At 36.2% G+C, this 17,458-nt stretch overlaps 1 protein-coding gene across 1 annotated transcript in view; it reads left to right on the top strand.

Annotated features, from left to right (window-relative positions):
- Positions 1-17,458, top strand: part of LOC141442465 (ABC transporter G family member 23-like) — a 100,250-nt gene that overhangs the window by 45,186 nt on the left and 37,606 nt on the right. The window contains exons 2-3 of the mRNA XM_074107472.1: positions 13,029-13,283; positions 15,723-15,882. Of these exons, the coding sequence (XP_073963573.1) occupies positions 13,033-13,283; positions 15,723-15,882 (411 nt within the window). The 5' untranslated portion in view covers positions 13,029-13,032. The remainder of the gene's footprint in view (positions 1-13,028; positions 13,284-15,722; positions 15,883-17,458) is intronic.

Below are 17,458 nucleotides of genomic sequence, written 5' to 3'. Positions count from 1 at the left end.
TGAAATAGGTGAGGTAGGTATAGTTAAGATATCAAGTAAGTATAAATATGTTTTGTTTCAGGCAAATAGTTTCATAGAATATATACTACTAGCTGTTGCCCGCGATTCCGTCCGCGTACAATTTGTTTATCAAATTATCACTATCCCGCGGGAACTCTGCAATTTTCCGGGATCAAGACTGTCCTATATCCTTTCCCGGCAATCAAACTATCTGTAAACCGAATTTCATCTACGTAGATCGGTTCAGTAGTTTAGACGTGAAGAGGTAACAATAGTTATTTGTGTCACAAGGGAGCAAAATGGTATATTTACGGCGAGGGCGGTATATTGAATCCAGAATGTAGCGAAGGATTCTACAATAGAATCCTGAGCGTAGCGAGGGATTCTAAATTAGAATCCTGAGCGTAATGAGGGATTTAAGTGTTAACGCCCATTATGAAAATAATTTTGCTCCCGAGTGCCTCATACAACTTTTCACACCGAGCATTAAGAAACTTGAGAAAAATAAATTCTAATTATTATTAAAGAACAAGCAGCATAGAAATGGCGTGGCTTTACCATTATCAACTTTAAAAAATGGCGTTTGCAATAAAACCCTTAGAAAAGCCTTGAACAGAAAAGTTGCACTTTGCTCCCTCTCGTCAGGGAGGAAAAGTTACTTTTCTGAAGGAGAGGTGTGAAAAGAAACTTTTGCATTTATAATATTAATGGGATATAATAATAATCACGTTAATTCTGCGACGAGTGACACACTCTCGTCGCGGTGTCAAATTACCTGTCGCAAAATCTTACACCTACTCCTTTAGGGCAAAAAGACTCCATACAGAAAGCCGATAGTTCTTAAGACGGTACTTTTATCACCAAGGAGAAGTTCACATTGTGGCGGGACTCCAACCACTCGACTTTTGGAGTGTGTCAATAAAGAGTCTGCATACGTACATACTTTACAATAAATATCCTCAGCCTTTATAAAGCAAACTATGTAAATAGGTAGTGAATCTACACACGACTCGACTCTTTGAACTTATCCACTGTGAAATGGGCGATCGTTTGACAGGGCGATAATACTGTCTGAAAACTTTGATATTATTCTAAGTAATGTCATAAACGCTTCTCCGCTAAAAATTATCATTTATATCAAATTTCGCAAGTCTGAATATTAGTTTATGTGTCTGTGTGTAAGTACGTTGTTACCTACGCTTCCTTGTAAAGCGGTTGTACGGATTTGGATTTGGGACAAAGTCCTGGATCAATACAAAGGATACATTAAATTATTATTTAGGTTACTTTAAACCATCGTATCTTCCACTATTTCTGCATTTTAAACACTGTTTCTCCTTGTAAAGAGTACAGTAACTCTTTCAAACCACATTTCGAGGAAAAGCGGTTTGAAAGTTATTTTCTTTTTTTAACTGTACTATCTCATAGACTATTTTAGTGACATACATGAATCATACCTATATCAAAATAGTTGCTACTGCTGACAAAATTTATATTTGATACTGAAAATATAAAAACGCGTTCGAATGGGAAAAAAATAAGAAAACGCGTTAATTATTACTAATACCGTAGGATTTGATAAAAACTATTTCTAATCATCTGAAGCAAGTTACTGAATGCTCCTTCTACTCACTTAAAGGTTGACTGGTAGAGATCCCTTAAACATAGGTTCGCCTTTCGCCTATGTACGTACACGTATCTTAACATTTGCAAATTGTGGTTGTTTCTCTATTTCTGTACAATAAAGAGTTTACATAATTATTAAAATAATATTAATTTATTTTTTTCTAATAAAAAACCGATTTAACTTAACTAATAATTATAATGGCTTATTATAATAGGGTATAATTATAGTGCGAGTATTTACACACATAATATTAAAAATAATAGTGTAATATAGCCAATCAACTTTTTTTGGAGTTTTTTTCTTACTTGACTCAAATGTCAGATGCGAAACTGATGTAAGTAGAGTTATGCCTTTGTTACTCAAACTATCAATACTTCTGCACGAGCCCAATGCTAAAAGTATAAATAAACATTGTATTGTTGGTATACCTAAATTGATACAATAAGGGGCTGTTTTACCACCCATTGATTAATTTTATTTGACGGATGTAAATGTGATCTCCGTCTATTCGAACAACAAAAACCGGCCAAAAGCGTGTCGAACACGCCCGAGATAGGGTTCCGTAGCCATTAGTATTTTATACGGAATCTTCCAAGTTTAGGTATATTTTATACCTTAGGCTGCTATTTACTCTCAAACTACTAATAGTTCTCAAGCAAACTTAGCCGTTATAGTTTTCCTTGAAAGGTTGATATATTTACTACCACCCTGAATTTTTTCAAATTTTCCACCCACCGGTTTAGATTTAAGAGGGGGGGGGGGTACGCTCGATTTTCACGAAATGACCTATCCAACGATACCCCACACTATAGGGTTGGATGAGAAATAAAAACCCACTTTACGTCCGCAAAAAACATTTTTTTTTTCATTTTTTATTGTACCATTTTGTCGGCATAGTTAACATATATATCCTTGCAAAATCACAGCTTTCTAGCATTGATAGTTTGATAGTTCCTGAACAAAGCCGCGGACGGACAGGCAGACAGGAAACTGTAAGGCTTCCGTTTTTGCCATTTTGGCTCCGGCGTTTTGGTTGGCGTATTAAAATGAGTTAATCGTAGATTGAAGAAAGTATTTGAAGTTCATAGATTATTGACTTTCGGTAGCGTAGGTACTTCCGATATTCACTTATATAGGTCCATGATTTTAAATAATTTCCTAGGGCTATAAGCATATATATGACCTATGGATTATCGTAAAGATCTAAGCAATGCTGCGTTCTTTAATTAGGGGTCCTAATAATACAGAACAATTAGATGCTGATGAATTAAATGAATTAGGGAAGGCCTTTAATCAAAGAGTGCCTTTATGGGTCGAGATTGTTTTGAAGGAAAATGGGAACACAAACAAATCGATAGCTTAGTCATTTTATATCGAGGATTATCCTTCTAATTTATAAATGCGAAAGTTTGTAAGACTGTTTGTTTGTTATATTATAACGTCTGAAACGCTGATCCGATTTGAGTAGATGAAATTCGCTATCCAGATAGTTTGAGTCCCAGGGAAGAACATAGGATAGTTTTTATCCTTGAAAATAGCATAGTTCCCGCGGGATAGCACTAAAAGAATTCTACGCGGACGGAGTCGCGGGCAACAACTAGTGTAATAATAATTGAGTCAAAAGTCAAAATATCTTTATTCAATTTAGGCTTAGGCTTATTTAGGCTTTAATTATGTTAGCATCATCGTATCAATTGACTTAGCCACGAACTAAGTAAAGCTTACGCTTATAATAATATAGTACCAGGCAATGAATAAACAAAACACTTATACCCTTATAAGTACTTAATTATTATAAATGTGAAAGTAGGTAACTCTATCTGTCTGTAACCTCTTCACACTTAACCGCTTAACTGATTTAAATGGTTGTACGTTGTTTTACAGACAACATTTTAATAGAATTTCGTTTAACAGACATTTTTATCATATTATCGTTTCATAGAATAATCAATACGCAGAACACTTACTTTGAAGAAATTTAAATCATTGATTTTTGTTAGAAATATAATTTTTTGTTTAGATAATTCATATCAAAGAATAACGAATCAAATATCATTTATTTTCATATTTTTTAGGTATTATAAAACTTATTATCAAGAAAAACATGCAATTAGTTTTCTAATGTGGTCGCAGTTCTAACCTAACCTAACCTAACCAAACTTTATATATATTAAACATATGTTTCATTCAAGTAAATAGTCGTTGAAACAATAATATTCGAAGTAAAAATACAAGGACCTAATATTAAATGAAACATTTTCTGCGAAACGAAATGCTATAAATTTTCTGTGTGTGAAAGAAGAGAACACCGATTTAAATGAGTATGGAGATAGTTTGAGACTATGAGAGGGACATAGGATAGTTTTTATTTCGGAAAGTTGCATAGTTCACGCGATAAAGGAAATTTTGACAGACGAAAACGGGGGTAAAAGCTAATGTATGACATAGATACCTAAATACGTAAATTCATGTTACGTTAACATTCAAAACATGCCAGTCAACAACCGTAGTATCTATATAAAAATATATTTTCTAGTCGGGGATCGAAACCCGAGACTCACGCTAAGAAACCTCCTGATGACTGAGCTATCTGTGGACTAAATCGTATTCATCATCATCATCATCATGTCAGCCGAAAGACGTCCACTGCTGGACATAGGCCTCCCCCAAGGCTCTCCACTCAGACCGGTCTTGTGCTTTCCGCATCCACCGCGATCCCGCGATCTTAACCAGGTCGTCGCTCCATCTTGTTGGAGGCCTACCGACAGCTCGTATCAAATCGTATTTATTTGATAGAAATAAAATATAATTTTACACACAGGTGGGGAAATCCATTTATGACATCATTACTGTTAAAATTATCACCATCGGTAACTATTTAGCAAGCCACTGTGAATGGAAAAATAATCGAAGTTAAGATTAAAATATAAATGTTTCGAGACAGCAACTTAGATGATTATTACCAAGTAAATATTTTAGACAATTTCAATTAATACGGCCTCTTATGCAGAGGATTGTGGGTTCAAACTCGGGCTCGTGCCTATTCCTGAATTTTTGGAAATGTTTAGGCACGTGCTAAATAACATTCGGAATTATCACGCGCGGTAAAGGAAAACATCGTGAGAAAACCTGTATGAATCTGCGAAGCAATTCAATGGTCTGTATGAAGTTCTCGATCCGCACGGGGACCACGTGCGAAATACACGGCCCAAGCTTTTTCATTCTGAGACGCTTGTGTCCAGCAGTGGAAGTAGAATGTATCTATATGGAATATAAACCAACCAACAAAAATTTGGAAAACCCCAAACTTTGTCACTTCAAAGCTCAATAACTCAAAAACGGCTGAATTGATTTTGATAAAACATGCCTAAGAACCATCGCTAGAAAACTTGGTTTCAAATAAAAAACGCATTCAAATCGGTCCACCCGTTTAAGAGCTACGGTGCCACAGACAGACACATACACAGACACATAGACACAGACACACATAGCGGTCAAACTTATAACACCCCTCTTTTTGCGTCGGGGGTTAACAAAAAGATGCAAAATGGGTGCTATCGATCTCTCTACTACTTTTTAGCAACGTAGCTTTTTTAATTCCTTAGGAAATTAATATTTACATTGATAAATCATCGTTGCTTATCTACTATCGTCGAAAGACAATATTTGTACAAATATAATGATGTAACGACTTCTTATAGTCATGATTACATTGTGCCAAACATAGCTTATTGGCAAGTCGGAAGCCAATTGGCAAGTCGTCAAAGTAACGCTCCAAGGACAACGCAGTTAGGGAGAATTCCTTTGTATCAGAGAAGCGCTTTATATATAATATTGTACTTTTTATTTGATAACAGAGTGCCATGGAAGCATATAAGGGATATTGGGCAAACGGTTCATTTGCTGGTACAAAGAAACTTTTATATTCGTGCCATATATTTGGCCAGAAGTGCGATAATTTGACTTATTCTTGCCGTATTACGTCATGTCGTAGCATGGTATTCAGATAAAAATACACATTTTGTGGTGGTAAATTTATGTGGAACCTTCGGTGAGCGAGTTCAACTTGCATTTGGCTGGTATTTTTGAGAGATTTTTTTATTAACACATTCGATACGGGTCCATATCGACTGTCATAATTGTCCCTTTTTTCTGATTCCATGAACTGCCTTGAATTGTTATAGAAGAAACCTAAGCTAACCTATAGAGTTTTACGAGATAACCATTTCATAATTTCTAAAAAAAATATTGTTTCGACGGGGAAAAACTTGAATAACATTACATTATGACTTGCGAAAATTATAAGAGTAGATGCGCACTGATTCGATACATATATATAAAAAACTAAAATTAAAATTTATAAAACCCCGAAAAAACGCCGACAAAAAAACGCCGCCAAAAAAGACACCTAAAAAGTAAAAAAAAATTATGCACTACCAAGCTGTTGCCCGCGACTTCATCTACGAAGAATTCGTTTATCCCTATCCCGCGGGGACTATGCTGATTCCCGCAAAATTATCCTCAGTTAATTTAGTATAAAAGTACCTAGTAATATTTTTTTATCCAAGCGTCGTCGGTGTCGGGGGACCGCTAAGGTTAACAGGAATCTAAAGTAGTTTTTTAAAGTACTTTATTTAAGTTTAAGAGCTACGGTGCCACAGACAGACACACAGACAGACACACAGACAGACACACAGACAGACGCACAGACAGACACACTGACAGACACACAGACAGACACACATAGCGGTCAAACTTATAACACCCCTCTTTTTGTGTCGGGGGTTAAATAATACATTAGAGGGAAAGAATACAAAATTAACATCGAATATTATAAAGTGGGCCCCACTCAGCAAAATGTTACGGCAAGCCGCAACGCTGTTTTTCAGTCGGATCCATAATTTTTTATGCTGATTCAGACAGAATTAATTTGAGTTGAATTCTTGGATGCCCTTAGTTTAACACTTAAACTTCAAAAATATTCCTGTGTTAATATTAATAAAAGTATTACCTATCTACACTATCTAGCAAGACAGAAACGGGACAAAATGTCGGGATGAATAAGTCAAAATACGCGATAATATCCGTTAAGATTTGTTACGTTTCAGTGAATCACTTGAGTTCATTTGAGTGAGTACCTAATATCTTTAAATAACCAATTGTTGTTTTATTTGTAGATATGGATTACGGTTTAGATGAAATTTGCCATGGGGGGTTTTCGGGGGTGGAAAATCAAATCTAACTTGGTATTCTAACTCCGGAAAAAAACGTGTTTTGAGTTTTAGCGTGAGCTCATTTTATTTTGAGTTTAATATTTCGTAGCATGGTGATCAATTGCGTTGCTCTGAGGATGATTGGGTTCGAAACGTGTCGGTGTAATGTGATGGTGGTGATAATAGGTTTGTGTGATTTGTGTGTTCTTCTGGAGGAGCTGCATGAACGAATTTGTTGGCATAGATTACGCGAAGTGAGCGAAGTAATTGTTTTTAGTTCATAAAGGGGAGGACCCTTAACTAAAAAAATATAATTAATTGAATTGAGTTATAATCTAAAAGTATTTTTTTTTATTATCATTAAGCAATTACTCGGAAGTCATTTCTAGTGCAAAGGCTGTCCGAAGCAGTGGGGTACCGTGGGTATAGTCGCCCGGGGCGGAAGAATATTTTGCCGTCCTCTTATTTAGGGTACTCATCATAATAATATAATCGGTCCGAATCGTAGGTGCGAATTTTTTTTGTTATGGATTTATCATCGTCATCCCAGCCTATATACGTCCCACTGCTGGGCACAGTTCTCCGCTCAGAATGAGAACACTTGGGCTACGGCTACTACGGTTCCCACGTGGGTCCAGTGCGGATTGGGAACTTTACACATACCATTCAATTTGTATGTTAGGTATTTTGCCGCCCCCTAAATGTGCCGCTCGGGGCGGACCGCCCCCCCACCGCCCCAACTACGCTACCCACTGGTCCATAGCTATCCAACATGGAAATGCCTCGAGCATTATGGGCACTTTTGCGCCGGAAACACACAACCACACAACTTGTTCGTTTAGTTGTCTACTTTTCATTTCACCAGCATTCGACTTCCCATTTTGTTCAAAACTTAGTGATTTAATTAAATCAATTAAATGTTTGTACCTCGAATCAGGTTTCCACGTGACAAGCTTAGCCTAGTGTGGAACCAACGGAAACCCTATATGTAAATTGTTTTTGCTTTTAATAAACCATTTTTTTTACTTGATTATTTATGTGAGAATTGCTTATTGAGAATAAAAAAAATACTTTCAGTTCATTAACAAAAGTAAGTAAGGCTATAAGGGTTGAGTGAATTTTATGTGCGAAATTACAATTCAATCAAATTAAAAAAAAAAGGTATTTGGGCGCTAATGCAATACAGACGCTGACTCACACTGCGTCACTGAAGTTATGAAAAGCAATGACTCTTCCTTCGTCATTTACCTACTAACAAAGTATTAGTCTTTCAATATTGACCCGCGTATAAGGAAGACACGGTGATATTTTGTCCGTGAACTTAATAACTTATGTCTCCGCGTAGGGTTCCACTTCGAGCGTCAGCATTATGTTATTTTTTATACAAAATCATCATACTGATGGAGCCTTACTTTCTTTTTAAAAATCGATACACGCCCATTTTAAAGGAACTCATGTCGTAGAATGTTAACCCCGGCTCGCATCCCTGAGCTTTTCGTAATTCAACACACACACACACAAACATCACGCCTATATTCCCAAATGAGGTAGGCAGAGCACACGACCCGTTACCGCTTCGGAGCCTTTTTAGCAAGTTTAGGTTTTAAAATTTGTCAAAAAAAAATTCAAAATTCATGTGTAAAATTAAAAAAAAAAGTTTCCAATGTTTGAAATGCTTTACGGCGAAGGAAAACATCGTGAGGAAATCTGCACAAACCTGCGTAGCAATTCAATGGAGTGTGTGAAGTTCCCAATCTGCACCGAACCCGCGTGGGAACTACAGCCGAAACCCTCTCATTTTGAGAGGAGGCCTGTGCCCAGCAGTGGGACGTATATAGGCTGGGATGATGATGATGTTTTTTTTGGCGAAAGCTAAAGTGCCCGCTAAATTGTACAAGCTAAAGTGCCCGCTAAATTGTACTCGCTAAATTGCCAGCTAAATTGTGCCCGCTAAATAGTAGCCGCCAAAGTGCCCGCTAAATTGTACCCGCTAAAGTGCCCGCCAAATGTGTCCGCTAAATTGTACCGGCTAAAGTGCCCGCTAAATTGTATCCGCTGAATTGCCCGCTAAATTGTACCCGCCAAATTTCCCGCCAAATTGCCCGCTAAATTGTACCCGCTAAAGTGCCCGCTAAATTGTACCCGCTGAATTGCCCGCTAAATTGTACCCGCTAAAGTGCCCGCCAAATTGCCCGCTAAATTGTACCCGCTAAAGTGCCCGCTAAATTGTACCCGCTAGCAAAGGGCCGCGTCTCATGTTATGACGGGCCATCACACTCACCTTGACACCTTTACTCGTACCCACTTGCGCAATTTGTATCGGCCACTGCTAATTGCAAACAGTTAGCTTCTTTAAAATAAAGCGAGAGGTTAATTAGTGCTGTGCAACTTAATACGAAATAGTTTTTACAAGTAATCTAAATCTCAATCCCACTATAATATTATAAATGCGAAAGTTTGTAAGTCTGTTTGTTTGTTACCTTATCACGTTTAAATCCGCTGAACCGATTTAGTTAACATTCGGTATACAGATAGTTAGGGTCCCGGGAAAGGATATAGGATAGTTTTTTTCCCGGAAAATTGCGTAGTTCCCGCGGGATAGCGGTAAATTAATTCTACACGGACGGTGTCGCGGGCAACAGCTAGTTGTGTTATAAAGCGTTTTTGTTGCATATTTGTTACTTATTTGATGATGGTCGATTTTTTCAATAGTTCCCAGTAAAAATACGTCAGCAGAAGTTACTTAAAAAGAAATAGACACGTGGCGGAGGGAATTAGACGCACAAATTATCTTATGTTTGTGAAAGATTTTATTCCATATTATTATTCAAATTAATTCCTCACATAATTTCGCTAAGCAACTGAGATTTAAAATAAGGCATAGGCACATTACGCACACTTGCTCAATCTGATATTATACTTTCATAACAGTGTTTTGACCAAAAAACTAAAGCTTACTTTTTTTTAAATATTTTCATATAACTTAATTTTGAAATTATTGACCTCAAAGTTTAATTTAAACAGTTTTACATTGATGTTATTTAACTTCGGTTAAATTTTCATCTTAATCATTTTTTTTGAATGTGCTGTCAATTTTGTATTCCATACATTTGACATTTATTGTATTTAAAACAATAAAGTATCTATTTTTTGAAATTAAAATAGAAATCACTTTTTATCAAAATCACTTTCGTACTTTATCAATGACTGCGATTTAAAACTCATAATCAAATTCTTTTGTCAAAACATTTTCTGAGTTCCGATAATCAAAGCTGGTTGAGTTAAAAAAAATCCCTGGTTTTAAGGTAATAATATTTAACGCATTGATTTTTTAAATGAATGAAACTTTTCATAGACAAGTAATACTTAAAAATGTTACAATAATATTTTGTATTATTTAAAATGGAACCTGTAGTGATCGTAATTATTCAATCATTTAATAAATAGGATTATTACATAACATAGGGTTCAAAAAATTTATTTGTTAGAACATATAGGTTATCTTAAGGCTGAATTGATTTTAATAAAACATAGCTAATATCCACTTGAAGAAATTGGTCTATCCTTAGATATTTTACGGTGCTACTGAGCTTCGTGCTTAGAACAGTAAAAATCTTGACGAGTCTTGTTATTGATCGTTCTTAAAATCAGTCAAAATCAGTCACTCTACTATTAATGATACCAAAAGTGTGTAAATGATCATATTATTATGTCCTTGCTAATTGTTACATATTTGATGTGACTTATTTTTCAATAGTGTTTTTCAGTAAAAAGACACGTCAGCCAGAAGTTACCTTCTTTCTAATGATAAAAAAAGAAATATAGACAGCACAAATTGTCTTATGTTGCTGTGAAAAAGCTGGATTATATTCCATATTATTTATTCCTTTTTCTCTCAATCATAATTGTCGCTAAGCAACTACAGATTTAAAAATGTACAAGGCATAGACACATGTCCGCGACAGTTGCTAAAACTTAATATTCTGTATTTTCATCATCAGCTTTGAGACCTGTTTTAATAAATATTTAACTTATTTAAATATTACGCGTACACTTAAACAAGTTTTGCGTTATGTTATGACGTACTTCTCACGTCAAATAACTAAAAACAAGTTTTTTTACTTGAAGAGCCTAATCTTAAGGCTTAGGTTAAATTTGTGTATAGTTTTTGCACAGAAATAATTTTAATGTTGTGTTTTTCATATTAGACTTTGACATCAAGAAGTACTCACAACTTACACTTTACGATTATTACTATAGTATTTAAAAGTTTTTAAATTGTGTTCTTTTCTTTATCTTTGTATAATAAACGTTATATGTATGTATACATACACACTTATTTTACTGAAATACTCATTATTATGCTGAATTTGAAAAGATTTCTTCTTAAGATTCTGAAAGTTGTTTGATCGAAAGCCTGAAACTAACAATATAGGTTAGGTAGTTAAATAATAAGTACCTACCTTCATCGTTTGAACAGTAGCGTAGATTAATAACATCGCTTCGATATAATCGCTGTCGACGTTTTATACTTTCGGTATTTTGATTTTCGATGTATGAAATATGGATTATTTCAGTTGTATGTATTATGACTTTTCGGTGTTGCAGTGCGGGTTTGAAATGAATTTTTATCTAAAACTTTTACACATGACTGACAATCAACTAGTTCTACTAATTACGTAAAACAAACACGGCTAGCTTAAAAGTGACTTAAGAGTGACTTTGTGTGAAGCTGGTAAAGTTCTAGTTGATTGTTACTAATTTCAACAGTAATTAGACTCACTTGTTGGACATTCATTATTACCTAAACTATAAACCTAACACTAAGCAACGGGATCAAACAGTTTGTTCTTAGAATTCTATGAACTTGAAAGTTATTCGGTTAACGAGAAGTGTTGATATACTTAAGAAATAGGGCAAAAGGGATCACTGATGCGTTGTTAGTTCTGAAGGGTGAAATTGCTTACCGTGCCAGTATTTAGAAAGACTATATACGTACACCTATGTCTAAGAGGGAACGCGTGTCTGTTAACTTTTAAAACTTAAACCAGAACCGGTGTAAAGGAAGAATAGATTTTATTAGATATTGAAAATCGCAATGTTCCCGCGGGATAGCTATAAATGAATTCTTTGCAGATGGAGCGGGGAACAGCTTCATACTTCGTTTATATCTTAGCATTTGAAAAAGGGTAAAAAATGTTGACGAGTCTTTTTATTGAAAACGCTTTTAGAAAAATAGTAATAAGTATTTACTTATAAATGACGTCCACTGTTGGACATAGACCTGCTCCTTCGGGAGGTCCCCAATACTCATATTAAATGATATTGTAACGGATAACTCACGTCTTAAATCGAGTTAAGGTTTTTTTTTTATTCGACTGGATGGCAAACGAGCAAGTGGGTGTGAGTAGTCCTTTACAGTTGTTGGCTTTTCTTAAGTCCCTACTCGCGCCTATTACAATTACCGACGTAGAAAGATCGTTTAGTTCGTTGAAATGGATATTTACAGAAAGACGCTGTAGCTTGACTGTTACAAATATAGAAAAAATATTAATATGTATTTTGTTATGAAAATCTCTTCAACTACTATTACTGCAGGTTATTTTATTATTATCTTATAAGACTTGGTAGTAAAGCTAAAGTACCCCCTAAATGAGTTAAGATAAAATTGTATTATAGTTTGTATACATTTCGCAGAGAGGTAGTTATTCATTAGGCATAATAAGATTTCTTCAGACTAACCTCTCTGTTTATCTCTACTCTTCCTGAAATCATTCCCGCACCGAAAACCCCGATGTATGAATATGAGTGAGTCTCAGGGTAGTTCATGTCCAAAGACGCCAATCGTCGTTGCTACTGCAATACCGCATAACTAGCTTTTTCCATAAGGTATAATTTTCATTGTCAGAACAGTACAATGTTAGTACTGTTCTGACAGTCAAAATTATACCTTATGGAAAAAGCTAGTTACGCGGTGTTGTAGTAGCAACGACGCAATACTCTTCAACCTTGGCGAGCAGATTGGGGAGCGCGTTATAGGATGTAAGGTTGCCAAGTAGAGATGCTGGCATTATCCCTTAGCCGGATTCTACAGCGTCCACGGGAGGAGAAACGGACAACATCCTACAATATAAATATCACTTTTTGACCAAAAAATATATAATAACATTGTTTCTATTCTTTTTCAGAACCATGCCAGCCTACGATAATGCAGGGGCTACTATATCCCTGGAGGATGAAATCCCGCCAGAGCACGTGACGATAGTAACAGATAACTTCGACTTAAACCAAAGAAGGCACCAGTTCCAGTCCCAGAAGTCCACGGTTACTTCTAGAAGACAACAGGCAGTGTGTGTGAGGAGAGCTCACAAGCGATATGGCTCGAAGAGTAACCCCAACGTTATTCTTGATGGTCTCAATATGACTGTGCCTAAGGGAGCTATGTAAGTATTTTTTTCTATCATCCTCATCACATCAGCCGTAGGACGTCCACTGTTGGACATAGGCTTCCTCCATAGACTTCCAGTTGCTTCGGTTGGAAGTGGCCTGCATCTACCGTGAACCCTCGGCTTTAACCTGGTCGTCCGTTTATCTCTACGCTGCGCTTGCCAATCCGCGGTCTCTACTATAGAACATTTTGAGAATTATTTTCTATAACACTACTATATTTTTAACATGGTTTCTTCGTGACCAATTGCGTACCACCTTATGCGATACATATTAACTTGCAGAACCCATCTTCCGCGTCAAAGAATACATCGCTCAGACTCAACTTAGCGCGGGTATCCTCATTAATTTTTCCTCCACCGTTAATGCTCGTGGTAAATTTCCGATGTTACATTTTCAGACCTATTTGATATTAATTTCAAATCGATACTTTTACCTTAAATTAAGTTTATCCTATGCTTAAAAATAAATATCACAGAATATTTCACACTAAATAAAATTGATCTTGTCGCTAAGTAAGCAAAGCTTATGTTATAGTTATGGGTACTAGGCAACAGATATACGAGTACTACATATCTACTTAAATATTAAATACTAGCTTTCTTTTGGAATTCGATTATCGCGCGCTGATCCCTCGGGGACTGTGCATTTTACGGGATAAAAAGTAGCCTATGTCACTCTCTGGCCAACTATCTCTATGCCAAAAATCACGTCAATCGGTCGCTCCGTTTCGACGTGAAAGACGGACAAACATACAAACACAGAAACACACACACTCGCATTTATAGTGTTAGTTTGGATGTATTAAACAACGAAGATTCGGGAACAAACATTCGTATTTCTATACAAATATATCTGTCCATATATACTCGTAATTATCCTCATGTATGTCATATACGCTGTTTTTTCTCATAAAAAAATCAGCCAAGAGCGTGTCGGACACGCCCGAAATAGGGTTCCGCAGCCATTATGAAAAAAATAAGTAATATTTTTCTAAGGATTTCGTATTTTGTACGGAAAATTCAAAGTTTAAGTGTATTTTATACCTTAGGCTGCTATTTACTCTTAAACTACTAACAATTCTCAAGAAAACTTAACCATTATAGTTTTCCTTGTAAGTTTGATATACTTACTACCGTCCTGAATTTTTTCAAATTTTTCCACCCACCGGTTTACATTTTAGAGGGGGGGGGACGCTCGATTTTAGTGAAAATTTGCTTTTGAAAGACCTATCCAACGATACCCCACACTACCTACAAGGTTGGATGAGAAAAAAAAAACACCCCCACTTTACGTGTATGTGAGGTACTCTAAAAACATTTTTTTATTTTTTATTGTACCATTTTGTTGCCATAGTTTATGTATATATTCGTGCAAAATTACAGCTTTCTAGCATTGATAGTCTCTGAGCAAAGCGGACAGACAGACAGACATGGCGTAACTATAAGGGTTCCGTTTTTGCCATTTTGGCTACGGAACCCTAAAAATGTAGGTTAAATCCAGTAATAGCATTAATAACCGTCATAGAATACAATGTTCTGGAATACTTTCAATGGATTGCAGGGAAATGGGTAATACGATGATTGATGTTAAAGAATAACGTTAAAATTCCAACCCCTGTCTGCTAAATCCGGGTTTTGAAGAAGGAAGCTCTTAATTTTATTGGGACACTTAACGCCATTTTCCCATTACAGTGGTCCATGAAAAATATAATTTTAAGTCGGCATTAAAATGATAAATTGCCACGGACTCTTGTTATTAAATGGAACGGAAATATACTTAAGTTTGACGTGAATAAATTTTAAATTGTCACTTAAATATGGATGGAGTTGTGCAAATTGTCTGCCGTTTCTTGAATTAGGTCACGGGTATTTGAAAAGTTCCACTTTGTAAATTATGAGAGCAATAGAAAGTGTAAAGTTGAAATAATGTGTAAAGGCAGAACATTATGTTATGAAACTTATGCCGTGGAGAAGAGAAACTTAAAAAAAGTTAATACCTTCCTTGTCTTGTCCAGGTGCCCCTAATATGGGTCATGAAACTTTTAACCAGGAGTCTGTGCTTCCGCTATGAGTTTACAACTTTAAACTGTCCCCGAGGTGGAAGCAGTCTTAAACAGAAAAGTTAACGTGTTCAATTTTAAAAAGAGAAACTATGACCATACTCGTAAGACTGGCTCTTTCCTTAAACAACGTACATTGACATTGCCATCATCATCATCCCAGCCTATATACGTGCCACTGCTGGGCACAGGCCTCCTCTCAGAATGAGAGGGACATAGTCATACAACGAGGAAAATCAGCCAGCCAACATGGACACCTTGCCCGATAGTAGCGATCTGGATAATATTTGTAATTTTTAGGCTTTGAATAAGTTAGCTTAAGTATTATTTTTCTTTTATAGTTTGTGTGTAAATAAATAACATTTACTTACAGTTATGGCCTCCTTGGTGCCTCTGGTTGTGGGAAGACGACTCTTCTATCCTGCATCGTGGGAAGACGTAGACTGAACTCTGGTGAAATATGGGTGCTGGGGGGAAGACCGGGGAGTCCGGGGAGCGGGGTGCCTGGACCACGGGTGGGGTACATGCCGCAGGTAAGATCGAAAAGTCAGATAAAGAAAATGGTAGTAATTCATTAATGTTGCTTAATTATATTTTATCTCAGAAGCAGAACATCATTTTCTCCTTTCCCCTCCTTCGTTCCTTTTCCTTCTCCTCTTCTACCTTTTTCAAAAATGACACTACCAAATTTGAAATGCACTTTTGCATCGATACGATGCAGAGCTTTTACTGAACGAAAGATGGCGACCTCCAACTATCAAATAATACTTCCCGCAGAATCCACTAGAGAATAAAAATACTAACGAAGTTCTGAATGAACAAAAACCATTCAGCCAATATGCGCACAAACTTCCATCGTTAGAGTAAATATAAGCTAAAGCCTCTAATTGTAACCATATTCAAATTAAAGCAATAACTCATAGCAATTTAATGGGCGAAATACCTGCCGTAAATAATGCTAGACGTAAACTGATATAAGTTGAAGAGAACTAAGGTCCTGATAGCGGTAGCAGTGTTGGGGTTTTAGAATAGGAATGACCCATTCCCGTGGGTGGTGTAAAAGGCAATGAAGGGAGATGTGAGAATGAACAGCGCTATCTATTCTGTTGGTAACTACAAACTCTGGCCCCGAGCACTGCAGGGCTACTACGAAACTCGAAACTCGGAGTTCGTGTCGTGTGGTCCCTCTGACACTTATACTATTTAAGACGAGAGCGAGAGGAACCGCACGACACGAACTTCGAGTTTCAAGTTTCGTAGTAGCCCTGCTGCTGTGTGGAAGGGAAGGACCAACGCATTATTTTCCCATGAAACTTGTATTTAGCAAGCATGCTTCGCGCGTACCCCTTGCCTTGGAATGGGCTGAAAAGTAAAAAAAAAAACTAAGGGAAATTAAATAAAATTGCCCCAGTTTGCTATGAAAATGTTATGTTTATGGTCCCTAAAAATGTCTTAGTGTTGACGCTCACTGAAAAAAAAAGGATAGCTGAACTAGTTTGGCTACTTGACGTTTAGCGAAAATGTACTAATTAGGAACCAAAATTATGCTTATATGGGCCAATCAACTATTTTAGCCACACTTTGGGCGTCTCCTGCGTTACCAAAATTGTCACTGGCGTTACCAAAAAATCGTACTTCCAACAAGACATTACACGGTTTAATAGGTTGAACTTACGTAGGATTGCATGTATTCATGTACACCACCTATTAAATTACAGAAAAACATGTTTACTTATAAAACATGCCTGCAATTGTTTGAAAAATGTCGCGGACAGATTTGTTTGGGCAAAAAACTGATTTTTCTAAGATATCAACATCACCTTACTTTTAGTACCCTACTACTCGTAGTAAGTACCTATGCCTTAGTTTTGTAGTCACTCAAGTTAAGTTAAGCAACAACTTTTTTTGTTACTTGCGGAATGGGTTTAACAAAATGAAGTATTTATTTTGTGAACAACACAATGAAACTCAAATTTATGTAGATTTTTTTTACGAATCGTACTTAGTTTAGCATTCAATTCCGCTAAAATATGTAATCAAAAATAAGACATTGCAAACTCATTCATAATAATATAATTACTTAACTTTACTCAACTTGATTACAAAGTC

This window comes from Choristoneura fumiferana, chromosome 25 (genome assembly GCF_025370935.1).
Source record: "Choristoneura fumiferana chromosome 25, NRCan_CFum_1, whole genome shotgun sequence".
Classification (NCBI taxonomy): Eukaryota; Metazoa; Arthropoda; class Insecta; order Lepidoptera; family Tortricidae; genus Choristoneura; species Choristoneura fumiferana.
Note: the sequence above shows the minus strand (reverse complement) of the source record. Positions and strands in the feature narration are given on the sequence as shown.